This window comes from Carlito syrichta, unplaced genomic scaffold (assembly GCF_000164805.1).
Source record: "Carlito syrichta isolate Samal-C Ts95f unplaced genomic scaffold, Tarsius_syrichta-2.0.1 Scaffold311566, whole genome shotgun sequence".
NCBI classification, from domain to species: domain Eukaryota; kingdom Metazoa; phylum Chordata; class Mammalia; order Primates; family Tarsiidae; genus Carlito; species Carlito syrichta.
Window position 1 is genome coordinate 356840 of NW_007255662.1, and position 14525 is coordinate 371364.

General features: G+C 35.2%; 1 protein-coding gene across 1 annotated transcript in view; it reads left to right on the forward strand.

Moving 5' to 3' along the window:
* Positions 1-2582, forward strand: part of TMEM232 (transmembrane protein 232) — a 217104-nt gene extending 214522 nt beyond the window's left edge. The window contains exon 12 of the mRNA XM_021717952.1: positions 1971-2582. Within this exon, the coding sequence (XP_021573627.1) occupies positions 1971-2222 (252 nt within the window). The 3' untranslated portion in view covers positions 2223-2582. The remainder of the gene's footprint in view (positions 1-1970) is intronic.
* Positions 2583-14525: the final 11943 nt, after the last annotated feature.

Here is a 14525-nt window from a genome sequence, read left to right on the forward strand (position 1 = left end):
ACACACATTCCTGCAGCTATACATACACAATGTTCTTTCTAAACCAACTGACTTCTGGCTATAATGTATAAGAAATAGAGAAGATACCTCATTGCTCAGCAGATATTAAGACACCTTGCACATTGCTGGTATTGCATAGCATAATCACTGAATTACGGAGTGAATTAATTGAATAAAATAGTAAATGGTACTTCCATTTCTCATCAACTTCAAACATATCTGTGTCCTTCTAGCTACCACAATGAACAATAATAATGGTAGGTAAAAGTCAAAACATATAATAATTTATTCAAATTGAGCTTGTCGCTGTTAGAAGAGACAAAAAGAAAGTTTACTTTTTCTCTGGGCCTAATGAAAAGAAGAATTTTGATGTTATGGCAAATTTCAGCCATGCCAAGTTCTAAGCTGGGGGGTGGGGAAGGAGAACTATCTCTTGGACAATAGTAATATGATACATTTTCTTGGATGCGTTCATATATATTGATGCCTTTTTACATGCTATTTGAGAAGCCAAAGAATTCTATTTTACTGACAGTTCTGGCTAGTTTTTTTGCAATGCAAGAAACAAAATCATGCGACACGTAGAAATCATTTGTATAAGAGAGATAAGTGCTCTTTGTTATAGATAACGTCATTATTATACCAACTACAACTTCTATGTTAACAAAATTAATAGTTTTTGTTAGACAAATATTTTTTAGTTTACTATGTGAGAAAAAGAATGTGCCACTGTTAAGTATCATAAAACTTGTAGACTAAACCGACGCATGAATTCTAGCCTGTGCCTGAATGTCCTGGATAATGTGCCTCAATTTCCTGCATATTTCATGCAAAACTGGTTTTTGAGAATGAAGCATATGAGGAATAATATGTATAAATACAGTCTCAAGATAAATACAGTTAACCTTTTCATTGTTTTGTGTCATTAAAAGTTAACTGAGGATAAAATAAGTGAATATAATTTTTTCTTCAATTTTTGCTGATTTTTCTGAGTTTGGTGACATTTTACAAAATTAAATTGCCTTTGGCAAGGCTGAGTGACATGGACTTTGAGATTTGGTTCTGTTTATATTTGTATATCCCAAATGACAAGTAGTAGTCATGATTTATAGCTCTGGTATACATAGTCACGTATAAATTAATTGATAGGTTGCTGATCACAGTCTGATAATTTGCATATATGCCTGAATTGTGGATACAGCAGCATTGTCAGTGTCCCTAGGAATTTCCACCATTTCATCCTCAGAGTCATTCTGCCATGAACCTTTTACCCTGAAGACAGTTTTACAATCTGCTTTTACCATTTCCCTCATCAAATGTTTAGAAGGGAAAAAAATGTCCTTATGGTGACTTTTGGTTTATTTATCACCATTATTTCCAACACTGTTACTCATGCCTTAGGAATCTCGCCTTCAGTTACCTGCTATTGGCATGAATTAACACGGTCAGTTAAAGTAAATCCCTTAGAAGTGTCATTACTGGTCTGCTGCATAGCAAGCATTTGTCTAGCCACTAATTTCATTTCGAATATTTATGAGATAGTATAGAGTTTTTGCCTTTAATTTGTATTTTCTGTATATGTTTATTTTTGCTTTGCTTTTGCTTATTTTTTTCATTTTATAACCCATGCTTTTGTGTAAATACCAATATTGATGAAGAAAGCAAAATCCTTTGAGATACAGAAATATGAAGCCTATTATTTCCTTTTTTGAATGATTTGTTATCTTAAAAAAATATTAAAAGGAAATTCTGTTTTTCTGTGTGTGGGATTTATATGTATTCTAACAAGTGGCACATATATTTTGCCAGTATGTTAAATATAAAATTTCCTAGGAATGTCTGTGAAAAAAAAAAAAAAGAAAAACTAAGAGGACAATTGGATACAAGAATCAGTATTTTGAGAAGCTAAATTGATATATATTTTTTTAAATAGAAAATCATATGTAAATGAGATTTTCTCTCTGTAACAGTGGCAGGAAGAGCTAAAGATTCGACAGAAAGAAGATGCAATAAATAAGGCCAAAGAACTTAAAGATAGAAAGTTAGCAGAGAAAAGTCGCTTCCAGGAAGTTATGAAGAAAAGAGAAGAGAAACTACATAAACAAACCAGACTGTATGAACTTCCTCACAGGACTGAAGTAATTTTATTAGAAAAGAAAATGCCACTCCCCAAAATTGAAGTCCATGTGCCAAAATTCATAGCACAAAAGACACCAAGATAGCTTCATGTTAGGAGATCTTTCTTGTAACTAACTTAAGGAGTTGTTATCCTGGTGTAAGCTGTTTAATAGTCATTTCTTACTCCTAAATTAATAGTCAGTTTTTAATCACACTTGAGTGAAGTGATTTCATCCATTAAAAATTTCCAGGACTACAGCTAGTGCTTTTCCAGTTGGCTCTTATCTCATAATTATACAGCATTCTTGATAACTGAGTATTGATATTCATTGGGCAGTTAGATGGGAATGAGTTACAAATTAATTAATGAGTCACTGTATAAGAATTATTTTTCAAAAATAAAATGAACATTCGTTGATACTCCTGTAATCACTATTATTCAAATAAAAATGTTATAGCACCTCTTTTGTTTTGTATTTCACAGTCAATTTATGTCAAACTAAATCCTATGTCAGAGACTTAAATTTGCTAAATTACTGGATATAAGCAAATCTGGAAGGACCGGTCATTTTAGATTGATTTGATCTTTAACAGATGCCAAAAGAGATTCCTGTCACTGTGGTTTTACTTTGCCCTATACGTTTATGAGAATGGGTTTGGATGGCCCTGGATCTCCAGTAGCAATGATCGAAGGGATTCACACAATCACAGGTCATTTTATAAATGGCACTTCACTTCATCTGAAGTCCTCAATCCATGGTTAATGGATTGGAATTCCTGTAAGGTCTTATCTTCCTTTACTGAAAAATATAGACGATAACCACACCTCAGTTTCACACAGGTGCCTTGGTGATACTCAAAAGGCAGTGACATTATCAGGAGTGTCAAACTTGACTACACAGGTCAGGAAGGTAACATAAATCAGTGAAGGGGACTAGGCAATATAGATCCTATCTAAGATAGTTCCCACCACTTGGCTACATTCTGAAATGTATGTCCAGTGTTGTAAGATTATCCAGTCTTTCAAGGAGAAGCCTTCAAATGGAATTTTTGCAAGTTTCTAATTGTTGACAAATAATATTTTAAAAGTTGCAAATTTTCAGGTTAAATTTGACACGTGGGTCACAAGATTGTAACCTGTATTATGTTAATTTAAGGTATCATTCTTTAAGATAATGATACTATATGGTAGAAAAATGTTGAAGGTGGATTCCTGCTATAATTTCCTATACAGAAAATTCAAACTTATGTTCTTTCTGCTCAAATCTTTTGTCTCATCCTTATGTCCTTATATGGAGAACAGGCAAGTTCTTGGAAATACATTTCCCAATGCATTTTTTCCCCCAAATACCTTCATCTATCTTTTTTTTTTAATGTGAAGAAAAAACAAAAACAAAAACCTCTTTTACAGAAGGCCAACCCATCCCTTTTCTCTGAATCTCATGCCTTTCAAAATCTTGTTCCATCAACTGTTCACTATCTTCTTCTAAGTCCCTATCTATCACTCACCTTTAAACCCACAGAGGTTTCAATTTTATTCCATCCTTCCATCCAAAGTATCCTCCAACAAGGCCTTGGTGACATAAGCCTTACTAATCCCTGATAGTCCTTTTAAGTTGTAATCATTCTATTGGGTTGTGGGGAGATATAACCATCGGGCTGTTTCGTTGTAGGAAAGGAACTTTGAGATTGACCTGCTACAAATCCTTATCTTTATAGAAAGAAACCTGGAGTCTCCAATTTCTGAACTTTTCTGGCATTCTGAGACATGGCCTATTGTGCTTAAGGTTTCCCCATTGCAGAATGAGTGGGTTTTTTTTTTTCTGTTCTTCTTTCTACTTGTTCACCTTCTTTCTAAGTTTTACAATTTTAAAAATATTTTCAGTGTGCTATTATCTTTTCTCCATATGGATTCATGCCTTTTTAAGCAACCCTTTTGCTGTCATAGTAGTGGTGATTTGGCAGGGAGCAGAAAAAAATCTATATATAGATACATGAAGAAAGAGAAAAAATGTCTGGGGGTAGTTAGTCAGAATACTCATACATTTACTCTTAATATATTCTTTAAAGTTTGGTGACATGCATCTCTTGTGGTCTTCCTCTATGTCTCTGATTTTTCCTGAGATATTAGCAAAGATTGTGGTTTGTAGATCTGGGATCATGTTCTGTTATACCTCCTGCTGGCTATGAAACATTAGGCAAGTTACAGAATTCCTTTGCATCATCATTTACTCATTTATAAAATTGACACAATTTATGTAAAGGGTGGTCAGAAACGATGGAGGAAAACAAACTTATCAGTCATTTTAACAGAGAGAATTTAATGTAAGGACTTATTTTCAAAGATGTCAGAGAACTGAGAAAATGAAAAGGAAACAGAGAAATAGCACAGAAACCACAACTGCTGGAAACCGCTACCACCTTTGGAGCCACAGAATCAAAGAGAATAGCTTTGGATTATTAAAATCTAGGGCTTGCAGGAGGCACCTAACACAGTAGAACTCAACTATCTTCTGGAGAGACATGCCCAGCTATTGCTGATACTTCTGAGGGGGCACAATATAGCTGATTCTGGAAGTGCAGGGGAAAATAATGAATAAATTGCCTCTTGCTGAAACCACGCTGCCAGGAAGAGCAATACAACAGAAATAATCAAGTTTTTTCTTCCTCCCCATCCTAAAACTTTTCCTCATGTACTTCCTGCTCCCCAGCATCACAGAGAGAAGAGGGGTGGGCTTGTAGTTGAAGGAAATGTTGAATAACTGGAAAATTTTGTAGCCTAGAACATATCAGACCACGCAGCAAAAGTTAACTTCCCCTTTTTTTCTTTTGCATCTTAGGCACTCTTTTCTAATTTCTCAAGCTTTCCAGGACACACACACACGCGCGCGCACACACACACACACACACACACTTAGAAGAAAGTGTCACTTTTTAAGTTAATATAAATGGCGTAAAAAGAAACCTTACTGCAATTTATTTTAATAACTAATCCTTAATTATTCCAATAAGTACTTAATTTAACATAGACTCAATTAGAATTTTTTGTAATTTATGTTTCACATTAGCTTCGCTTTCAAACTTCACAGAGGGTTCTGAGTCTCAGATTGGGTTGGGCACCAGATGGATTCTTTTAGCTTTTTTCATGTCGTTTGGCTTATAATTTATCAGCCTCGCTTATTTATTTTCTCATTCTTTCTGCTTAAGTTGATAGGAGAAAAAAAGAGAAAGAAAGAATTTCTATATCTATCTACTGTATACTTGTCTTAGTCACCTTTAAATTCCTCTTCTGTCAACAAGTATAAACTTATCTCAGTTCTAAATTTCTTTATATCTAAAACTTGTTTCATCTATATTTATTTTTATTTTAAAATAAAAAAACTCAAGTTTTCCTACATTCATCCATTATGAATTTTCTGTAGGATTTTCTTAGTAATCGCCAAAACAACTTTTTTTCACACAAACTGCCTCATAGAACTTCTGACTTATTGAGAATGGAATATTAATAAAACATTTAACTAGTTTCACTAGAGTATCAGGAATTAAAAGACATATGGTAGGAGGAAAAAGAAAAATACTGTAGTAAATTCTGAGTAATATAAGCATGAACATAACTGTTTCTCCTAATGCACTTGGAAAAAAATCAAATGATTTACAAAGACTGGTGGGGTATACGAAAGAATAGTTAAAGGAAGAAAATATATAAAATCAACTTTATTCATGCATTGGTAAGTGGATGTTTAGGGAAAGGGAGATATAGGCAAAAATAATTTATACCACAATTTTAGAAGCTCTATATTTTAATGTTTAACAATTATAATTCAAATAATTGATTCTTCTGCTCCTAGTTACAAAAACCTCTCTAGAACTAGTTACTAGTTGGTTATTGAGTGTTCTCTCTCATATTTTCATTTAACATGTCAATAAATTTGAAGAAAGTTACAGTATATTATCAATAAATTTTTGTATTGTTTAAAAGCCATAAAGTAGCAAATGCAGTTTCTTCCTCTCATATACACCATAACTGTATTACTGTGTTCTTACCACATCGTTCTACAGCAGGGATTTTGACATTCCAGGCTGGATAATTATTTAATATGAGGTTTTTCTATGCATTTTAAGCCCTTAATCAGCATTTCTGGTCTTTATCCACTAAATGTCAGTAGCTGCCCCACCTCCCCTGCATCTGCCAGATGGGACAACTAAAAGTACCCCAAGGAACAAAATTACTCTTGGTTGAGAAAATCTGTTCTATAATTTCACTAACTTGACATCTAAATTTCAAAGCTATCTGTTTGGGAATTGCTTTCTGGTTACTTTTAAATTTTGTCCAACTGTTCACTCACTAAGCCTTCACTTTGGGTCAGCCAGCCCTCACCTTGGGTTTGCTGGTGATTCTTAATTATAATCACCATAGGTCTCCTGAAACCTCTTTATTCTTCCTCACATCTCAGTTTGCTGAAGTAAAATGAACAAGAACACCCTCATTTGTTTTATGTGTGATTAATCAATGACACTTTATCATCTCCTCTGTGGACTAAATACAGAAGAAGACAGAGAGTCATGAAAATCTGTTGTGCCAATGCCTATGTAGAAAAGATATGTCTAGTAACAAATTCAGACCACACTGCACTTCTCAACCTCAGGTTGGCCACTGGATTTGTAAGCTTCCTTGAGCTCATTTTAGTTATATTCTCTAAAATACAGGATGTATTGGCAAACTCAGAGCAAAATGAATTTTAAATTATCATCTTCTACAACATAAACTCATATATTTGTACAGTCTTGCAAATTCTGCTGATGACTTGGTTACTTTTGAGCTACATGCATTTTTCATGGTGACAGTTTTCAAGCATAATTTGGCTTTAATGTTATTCAAGCTCACTTTTCCCTCCAATAATTCTAGCTAAGGGACCTATTTACCTAATACCTAGTGCCTTATTATTTTTAAAAATTCCTCTTTTATTGGAAGGCCAAAAATAAACAAAAAGAAATGTATTTCCAAAACATTTTCTATTTGCAAGATCCCTGTGGTATTCAAATTTCCAGTGAAATTTGCTAACCTGACTCTATTTTGGAAAAGCAGTGGATATTCTTTTATGAATTAATGAGTAAGGTAGAGGTCAAACATATCAGAATAATTAATGCAGTTTTTAAATACATAGTCAGACTATTGACAATCCAGTAGAATTGAATGTTGTGAATAGTGTTTCAAAGCATGAAGAAATAGAAAATCTGAATAGACAATTCTGTTAATCTCTAGCTCCAGTGTTTCATTTGGCTTTCCAATCAAAATTTCCACAATAAAAATTAATGACTAGAGGGCACATACAACAGAATTTCTTCTATAGCATACATCCTCTAACATGATAACTAGGTTATAAGACTTACGGCCCTATAGAAGAGGGAAGGTGAATCTTAAGAAAGAAAAGTCTCAACCTGTTCTAGTTAGAGAGACTGTAATTAGAGTAAGAGAGCTAGAAGACAAAGATAGATTTAAGGGTGCGTGATACCTTCAGCCCTTACCTCAAGAAAATTATGGGTAGGAGGTGATCTAGAAGCATCCAGATAGGTAAGAGTATGAGCATACCATGTTTGTAGCATTAACTCCTATACCTCTGAAGATCTGGTAAACTACTAAGAGGGGTATGTATGCAAATATTTCCAATGACACATGAAATTATCAGGATGAGATGAGAAGCAAATGACAGGAGACAGGTCTCTGGAATACCACATTAAGCCCAAATACAGAAGATTAGATCTACTTCAGGGCACATGATTGCAGAAAGCCCATCAGTTCATCCATTCTATAGTAAAGGCCAGGGAGGAGTCAGAGGAAAAGGAACGCTTCTACACTGTGGGCAGGAATGCAAACTAGTGCAACCTCTTTGGAAGACAATGTGGCAATTTCTGAAAGAACTAGAAACTGACTTTCCAGATGACCCAGCAGTTCTCCTCTTGGGAATATACCCTGAGGAACTCAAATCATTCTACAAAAAAGATACCTGCACACATATGTTTGTTGCAGCTCTATTCACAATAGCAAAAACATGGAAGCAACCATGCTGCCCATCGAAGCTGGACTGGATTTTTAAAATGTGGTACATTTACACAATGGACTATTTTGCAGTCATAAAGAAGGGCAAACATATGGACTTTGCAGCAACTTGGATGGATTTAGAGTCTATCATACTCAGTGATCTATCACAGAAACAAAGAACAGAGTACCATGTTCTCACTCGTAAGTGAACCTTGAACAATCATAATACTATAAGAGAGGGATTGACAGTACTGGGAAACTGTTCGGGGGTGGGATTGGCAGTTGAGGAAACTGCTAGGGGAGAGAGGGGCACATCTCATCAACAAGGGTACCTGCATAATCAAGGTGTGTATACCTAACCCTGAACTGTACCCCACTTCTTTATAATAAAAACAAACTACTTTCTGTAGGAAAAAAAGAAGACACTGTAAAGATTTAAGAACTCAGGCCCTGTACTACCCTTAGACCATACCCCTCTCTATAAATCCAAATGCCATCTTGGAAAAGAGAATAAAGGAAAGAGGAATATGAAAGGAAAAGCAGTTATCAAAAAATTAATATTTAAAACATTTTTATTTTTTGAGTTGGAGTCTCATTCTGTCACCCAGACTGGAGTGCAGTGGCCACTCCTGGCCACCACAGCCTCGACCTTAAATGATATATGCATTCATTTATTAATTCATTCAGAAAATATTTATTGATTGCCTACTGAGTTCCAGGTACTCTCCTAGTCACTGGGGATATATCAAAGAATCAATGAACACGAAAGAAATATAGCATTCCATATATTTTAAAATACTATATATGTCTCTTTATAAAGCTAGCAAAAATAAAAATAAGGTTATAATTTCAGGTAAAGATAAGTGAGGAACAAAAATTAAACAAGGAAAGAAGAAAGTGATAAGAGCAAGTACCTTTTAGATAGGGTCAGCAGGATTGATTTCCAAGGATTTCTATAAAGATCAGTATTAAGTGAAAGAGTAAGTCATCTGACTTTTAGAAGGAACAGCATTCCAGGAAGTATTAGCAGCAAGTGAAACATTCCTAGGGTAAACACTGCTTTTTGCTAAGTATTTCTGCTTCTTCCTCCTTTAAAAAGCATAGTAGTTTGTATTTTCTGGGCCCATTGTGTTTTGAGGGGTCGTATGACTGATTCTGGCCAATGATTGTGAATGGAAGTGTTGTGTGTCACTCCTGAGCTAAAGCATTAGTTGTTGGCTTGACAATTTACAGTGTTTCCCTTTTTCCCTTCACAACAACTATTAATGTTCAAAATAGTGCGTCCTCTCTCAACTTAGGGTCCATTAATAAAAATAATAAACCTAAGAAGGCAAAACCTTTCTGTACTAAGAGTTTGAGATTTGGGAGTTATATATTTCTACAGAATAACTCAGCCTATCCTGATGGGATATGAGTGAGTTTAGTATGCTCAAAGAAAAGCAAAGAATCCTGTGGAGCTGGAAAAGAAGTCCCAGACAGACAGGAAGAAAATAAAATTGAAGAAGTAAATCTGGGCCGGATCATGTCACCATGAAAGCCATGGTTTGGGGTTGGATTTTTTACTGCTTGGTGGAAATGATCGCTGGGGGATGATGAAACAAACAGCCAAACAGGTAAGGCTTTGAAACTTATGTTAAAATATTCAATGATTTTTTTTTGGAAATTTATATTTAATATAACAAAGGTTTACTAGGCTTCTCTAAGAACTTAACACATTATAAAGCTGTGATTTTAGAAGATGAAAAGAGGTCAACTTAAAAACAATAACTTTTGGCCGGGCACAGTGGCTCAGCCTGTAATCCCGCACTTTGGGAGGCCGAGGTGAGTGGATTGCGTGAGCCCAAGGGTTCAAGACCTGCCTGGGCAACTTGGCGAGACCTCATCTCTACAATAAATCAAGAAATTAGCCGGGTGTGGTAGCGCACGCCTGTAGTTCCAGCTACTTGAAAGGCAGAAGGATCGCCGGAGCCCAGCGGGTCAAGGCTGCAGTGGCCAGGAGCGTGCCAATGCACTCCAGTCTGGGTGACAGAATGAGACTTCAACTCAAAAAAATATATATATACCTTTAGTAAATTACAACATAAAGATGAATTTTAGTATCTTTCCATTGGAAACATTTAGAAATTTAAGAAACGCAATTTAATTTTATAAAAGTAAAACCAAACGACAAAACTCCTTAACACTAACACAGAAGTCTTAAAATTTTGTTGGAAAAAGGTGGGTAATAATTAAAAATACACAAAATTTTATGTTGCAGAAGGTTTTTATTTTTGTCATTGTAGTTTTATTTTTAAAAAGTATGGCCACTTTCTTATTACAATTAAGTTGATAGTGTGGTCTTAAATGCTTTTTTTTCAATGAGAAAGTCATATGTTAAAGATATCAATGGTCATGACTGTTTCAACCTAACAAGTAAGGTGGAAATTGAAATAGTCACAATGACACTCTCACAATGTCCATGTACAGGTGTTTCAGTGGCTTTCATGGACTTAATAGCTACCATATCAATGGTAAGAAAATTAGGTTTGATTGGATTTGGCAAGAACTTTTCTCTAACATTATGTTTAAGGGATGGGATTGTTCAGGGTTAATTTCTAATTACTTCCTGCTGTAAGCAACAAGATAAACATAGTCTCCAGCTTCAAATGTAATTATTTCTTCTACTGACTTGTGTTTTTAATGTTAAAATCGTACTCTTTGTCGGGGGGGATTGGCAAATACCACACTTTTTCACTGGTACACTAATATCCTTGAAAGCGGAGTGAATTTCTTTGGAAACTTATTTTTCTGAGATCAAACCTCTAAAGACCTGTGAGAGCAAAGCACTAAGGAAATGGGACACAAGATGTAACATGAGTGTTATTTTGAAAGTATTAAACTAATATATGTTGTGCATTTTATTCTCCTCCCCATAAATCTTGCTCCTTTATTAACATTTAAATATTATAGTACTCAAAGGAAAAGGGGCATGCCCATGTTCATAGCAGCATTATTCATTATAGTCAAAATGTGGAAACAGCCCAACTGCCTCTCTATGGATGAATGGGTAAACTAATGTGATAGGTATATACAGTGGAATATTATTCAGTCTTTAACAAAGAAAGAAATCCTGATGCATACTACAATATGGATAAGCCTTAAGGATATTATTCTAAGTGAAATAAGACAACAAAAGACAAATACTGTATGATTCCACTTATAGGAGATATCTAGATAGTCAAACTCATAGAAACAAAAAGTAGAATGGTAATTGCCAGGGACCGGGAGAGGGAGAAATGGAGAATTGTTGTTGATTGGGTATGGGGTTTTGATTTTTTCGGGATGTAAATTTCTGGAGATTGATTGTTCAACAATGTGAATATGCTTGACACTACTGAATTGTATTCTTAAAAATGGTTAAGATGCTAAATTTACATTATACGTATTTTACCACAATTAAAAATAATAAAGTGTATTTTTAAAAGGAAAAAGGTAGTGAACATTCTATCATAATGGAGAAAGAAAGAAAAATAAAGAAAGTAGATATCACAAGACATCACACTATTGAAGTGTGAAAAATGAAACATTGGTGTGGAAGAAGGCTTCAATGCATGTGTCCTTGTTTCCTCTCTGGAAACATATTCTGCTATAAACAACCAAGAAGAATATGGAAAGAGGTGGGCTCATCAGGGGAGCTGGAGACAAGCTGCGCCTACAGCAGACTCAGAGGGACGTGAACTTCGAGGAAAACACCACATTTTCATCTAGCACTGCAGAGGGTTGTTTTTGCAACATACACAAAGGAATTGGCTGATTGCATGAGTCTGAGATATTTCTCATCTCCACCACCCCCCATTCTGTATGAGAGGGCCAGGGATGGAGAATTCCCACGTGTTGAGATTATTTCAGAAAGCATGCTAATATAATGTTATGAAAAACAATGGTACCTACAGACACCACTTTAGAAAAGTGGAATAGCATCATGATTTTTTAAAAAACAAACTCTGAAGCCAGTCTGCCTGGAATTTTATTTCTGGCTTCAACATCTTCAACCGGTGCAAAGTCAAATAAATTGATTTACCGCTCTGTACTTTAATTTCACTTCTTAAAATGTTATAATAATAATGTTTACCACTTTGGTGCTTGAAGGTTAAATGAGTTTATACACATGAAAATTCTACTCAAAATCTGACACAAAGCCCTCGGTGAACATTAGTCATTATTTTTGTTATTATTATTGCTGAAAGGGAACATGAAAAGAGTGATCAAATATAAATTTCTCAACAATGTCTGAAAAAAACTAAATCACCTAACTTCAAACACAAATCACTTCAAACCTTCTGTCATCCAATTGAATGTGGGTTAGGGAAAAACATTAGAACGTTTATTAGCGAAAAAATAAAAGATAAAACTACTTTTTTTTTTGCACATTGAGTGCAGTGTAAGCAAATCTTTTATCCCACTATACTGATCCTGCAGAATTTCTAAGTTGTATGCTTTTATCATTTATGGGATCTGAGACAAGGATATACTAGAGCCCTGTGTATTAAATGCATAAATATTTAAAATACACACACTATTAATAACAAACTGCGAAATAACATACATTCTATTCCTGTACTTTGAAAACTGTGACTTCACAAAGAATTGGATGACCAAACTCAAATTTAAAATTAGAATGGAGTGAAACCTGGTGAAATCTGGTTAGCCAGGAAAGCAGGCTGTGTTGCTAGCCTCTGACCCTCCCTCTTCTCTCCATCTGTGTCTGTCCTGCATGAGGCCTAGGACATATTTTGTCAACCTCACTCACATGATCAAGCTCTATTTATATTCCTGTAAACAAACACTCCTTGCCTACCCCTCAAGCCAAGGGATATAGGCATCAACAATGTGAATCAACCTTCCAAGTACCTGAAGAATGGTGTAGTTGGGGAAGAGGATTGAACTTTTGGTAGGCATGTTTCTTTATCCCAATAAACTATTTTCCCTAAAGAGAGGGCTTTGGACAGAGGACCAGAGTAGGTTTACTAATGCCTGACCCAGAGTAAAAGCTCTTCTTGCCTGCATCTATGAGTGACAACATATACCAGAAACTGATTCCAAATCCCTCAATTACATCTAGAGAGTGGAATCATCCAAAGTTAGAGACCATCCCAACCATGAAAGACAAAGAATATATAGCAGTGGCTAAAAAACCTAAACAGATGGAAGAATGAGAATGGTGTAGAAAGTTATCTCTAAGGACTTTCTTGAAATCAGGCATTTTGAAAGAATAAATTTCTTCCATAAAGAGAAGCTCAGCTTGAATTACAGCAGCAACTCAGACTGTGAGTGTAGTGACTAGAGATATACTATTTTTCATTGCTTGTAAGAAGCACATTTATTTTTCATCTTAGCATCTTAAAATTGGGATGTTTCCTATATTGATGATATTTGACAATTGCTGTTAGCCAAGTGACAGTTGTGACATGACTGTCAGGGCCCATGCTGCATGAACTTGATCATAGCTGTTCACAACCAACCTCACGTCCCATGAACTATGTGCATTGTTGGCTCTGTACAAGTTGTATTGCATTGCTATTTAAAATGTCTTCCAAAAGATCACAGTATTATTTGGCACTAAAACAAGTTAGGTTTTGTGCAGGAAAAATATAAATTGGATGTGACTGAAACAAATGTTCAGTCAGTATTGGAAGAATAACTGCAACTTCATTTTTGTTTGTAAAGTAACAACAAAGTAAATTATGGAACTTAAAGATACTCATAAATAAAGGTGCATTTTTTTTTACTGAGTTTATTGGTTAGTTATTGCTGCTATTGTACTACATTCCATAGTAGCATCCCCAAACTCAATGGCTTAAAACAACCAATTAATTATCATGCTTGCATCTGTAGTCAGCTGGGGTTCAGTTGGTCTAGGTAAGTATTACCTTGATGGCTTGGCTTCTCATGTTTCTGCTCCACGTGGCTCTTATCCTCCACCTGGGACTATCAGTACAGCTAACATGTTCTTCTCTTGATCACGGCAAAAAGAACAAGTGGAAATATTCAATGTGCCTTAGAGTTGTGGTTTGGAATTAGCACACTATCAACTCCACATCAGCCTATTGGATAAAACAATTGGTTTATCATTCAGGATTCAACCAGAGAAGCACAGCCAACAGTAAATATATCCTAAGAGATTTACTACAAGAGATTGGTTCATGCAATTCTGGAGTCTGAGTGGGCAACTCTGAAATCCATAGGGCAGGTCATAAAAAAGGGTAGGTTGGAACTCTTGGGTACAGACTGAAGTTGAAGTCCACTGGTAGAATTTCTTCTGTTTTTAAAGTCTTCCAATTGATTGAATTAGACCCACCAGGAATATCTAGGATAACATCCTTTATTT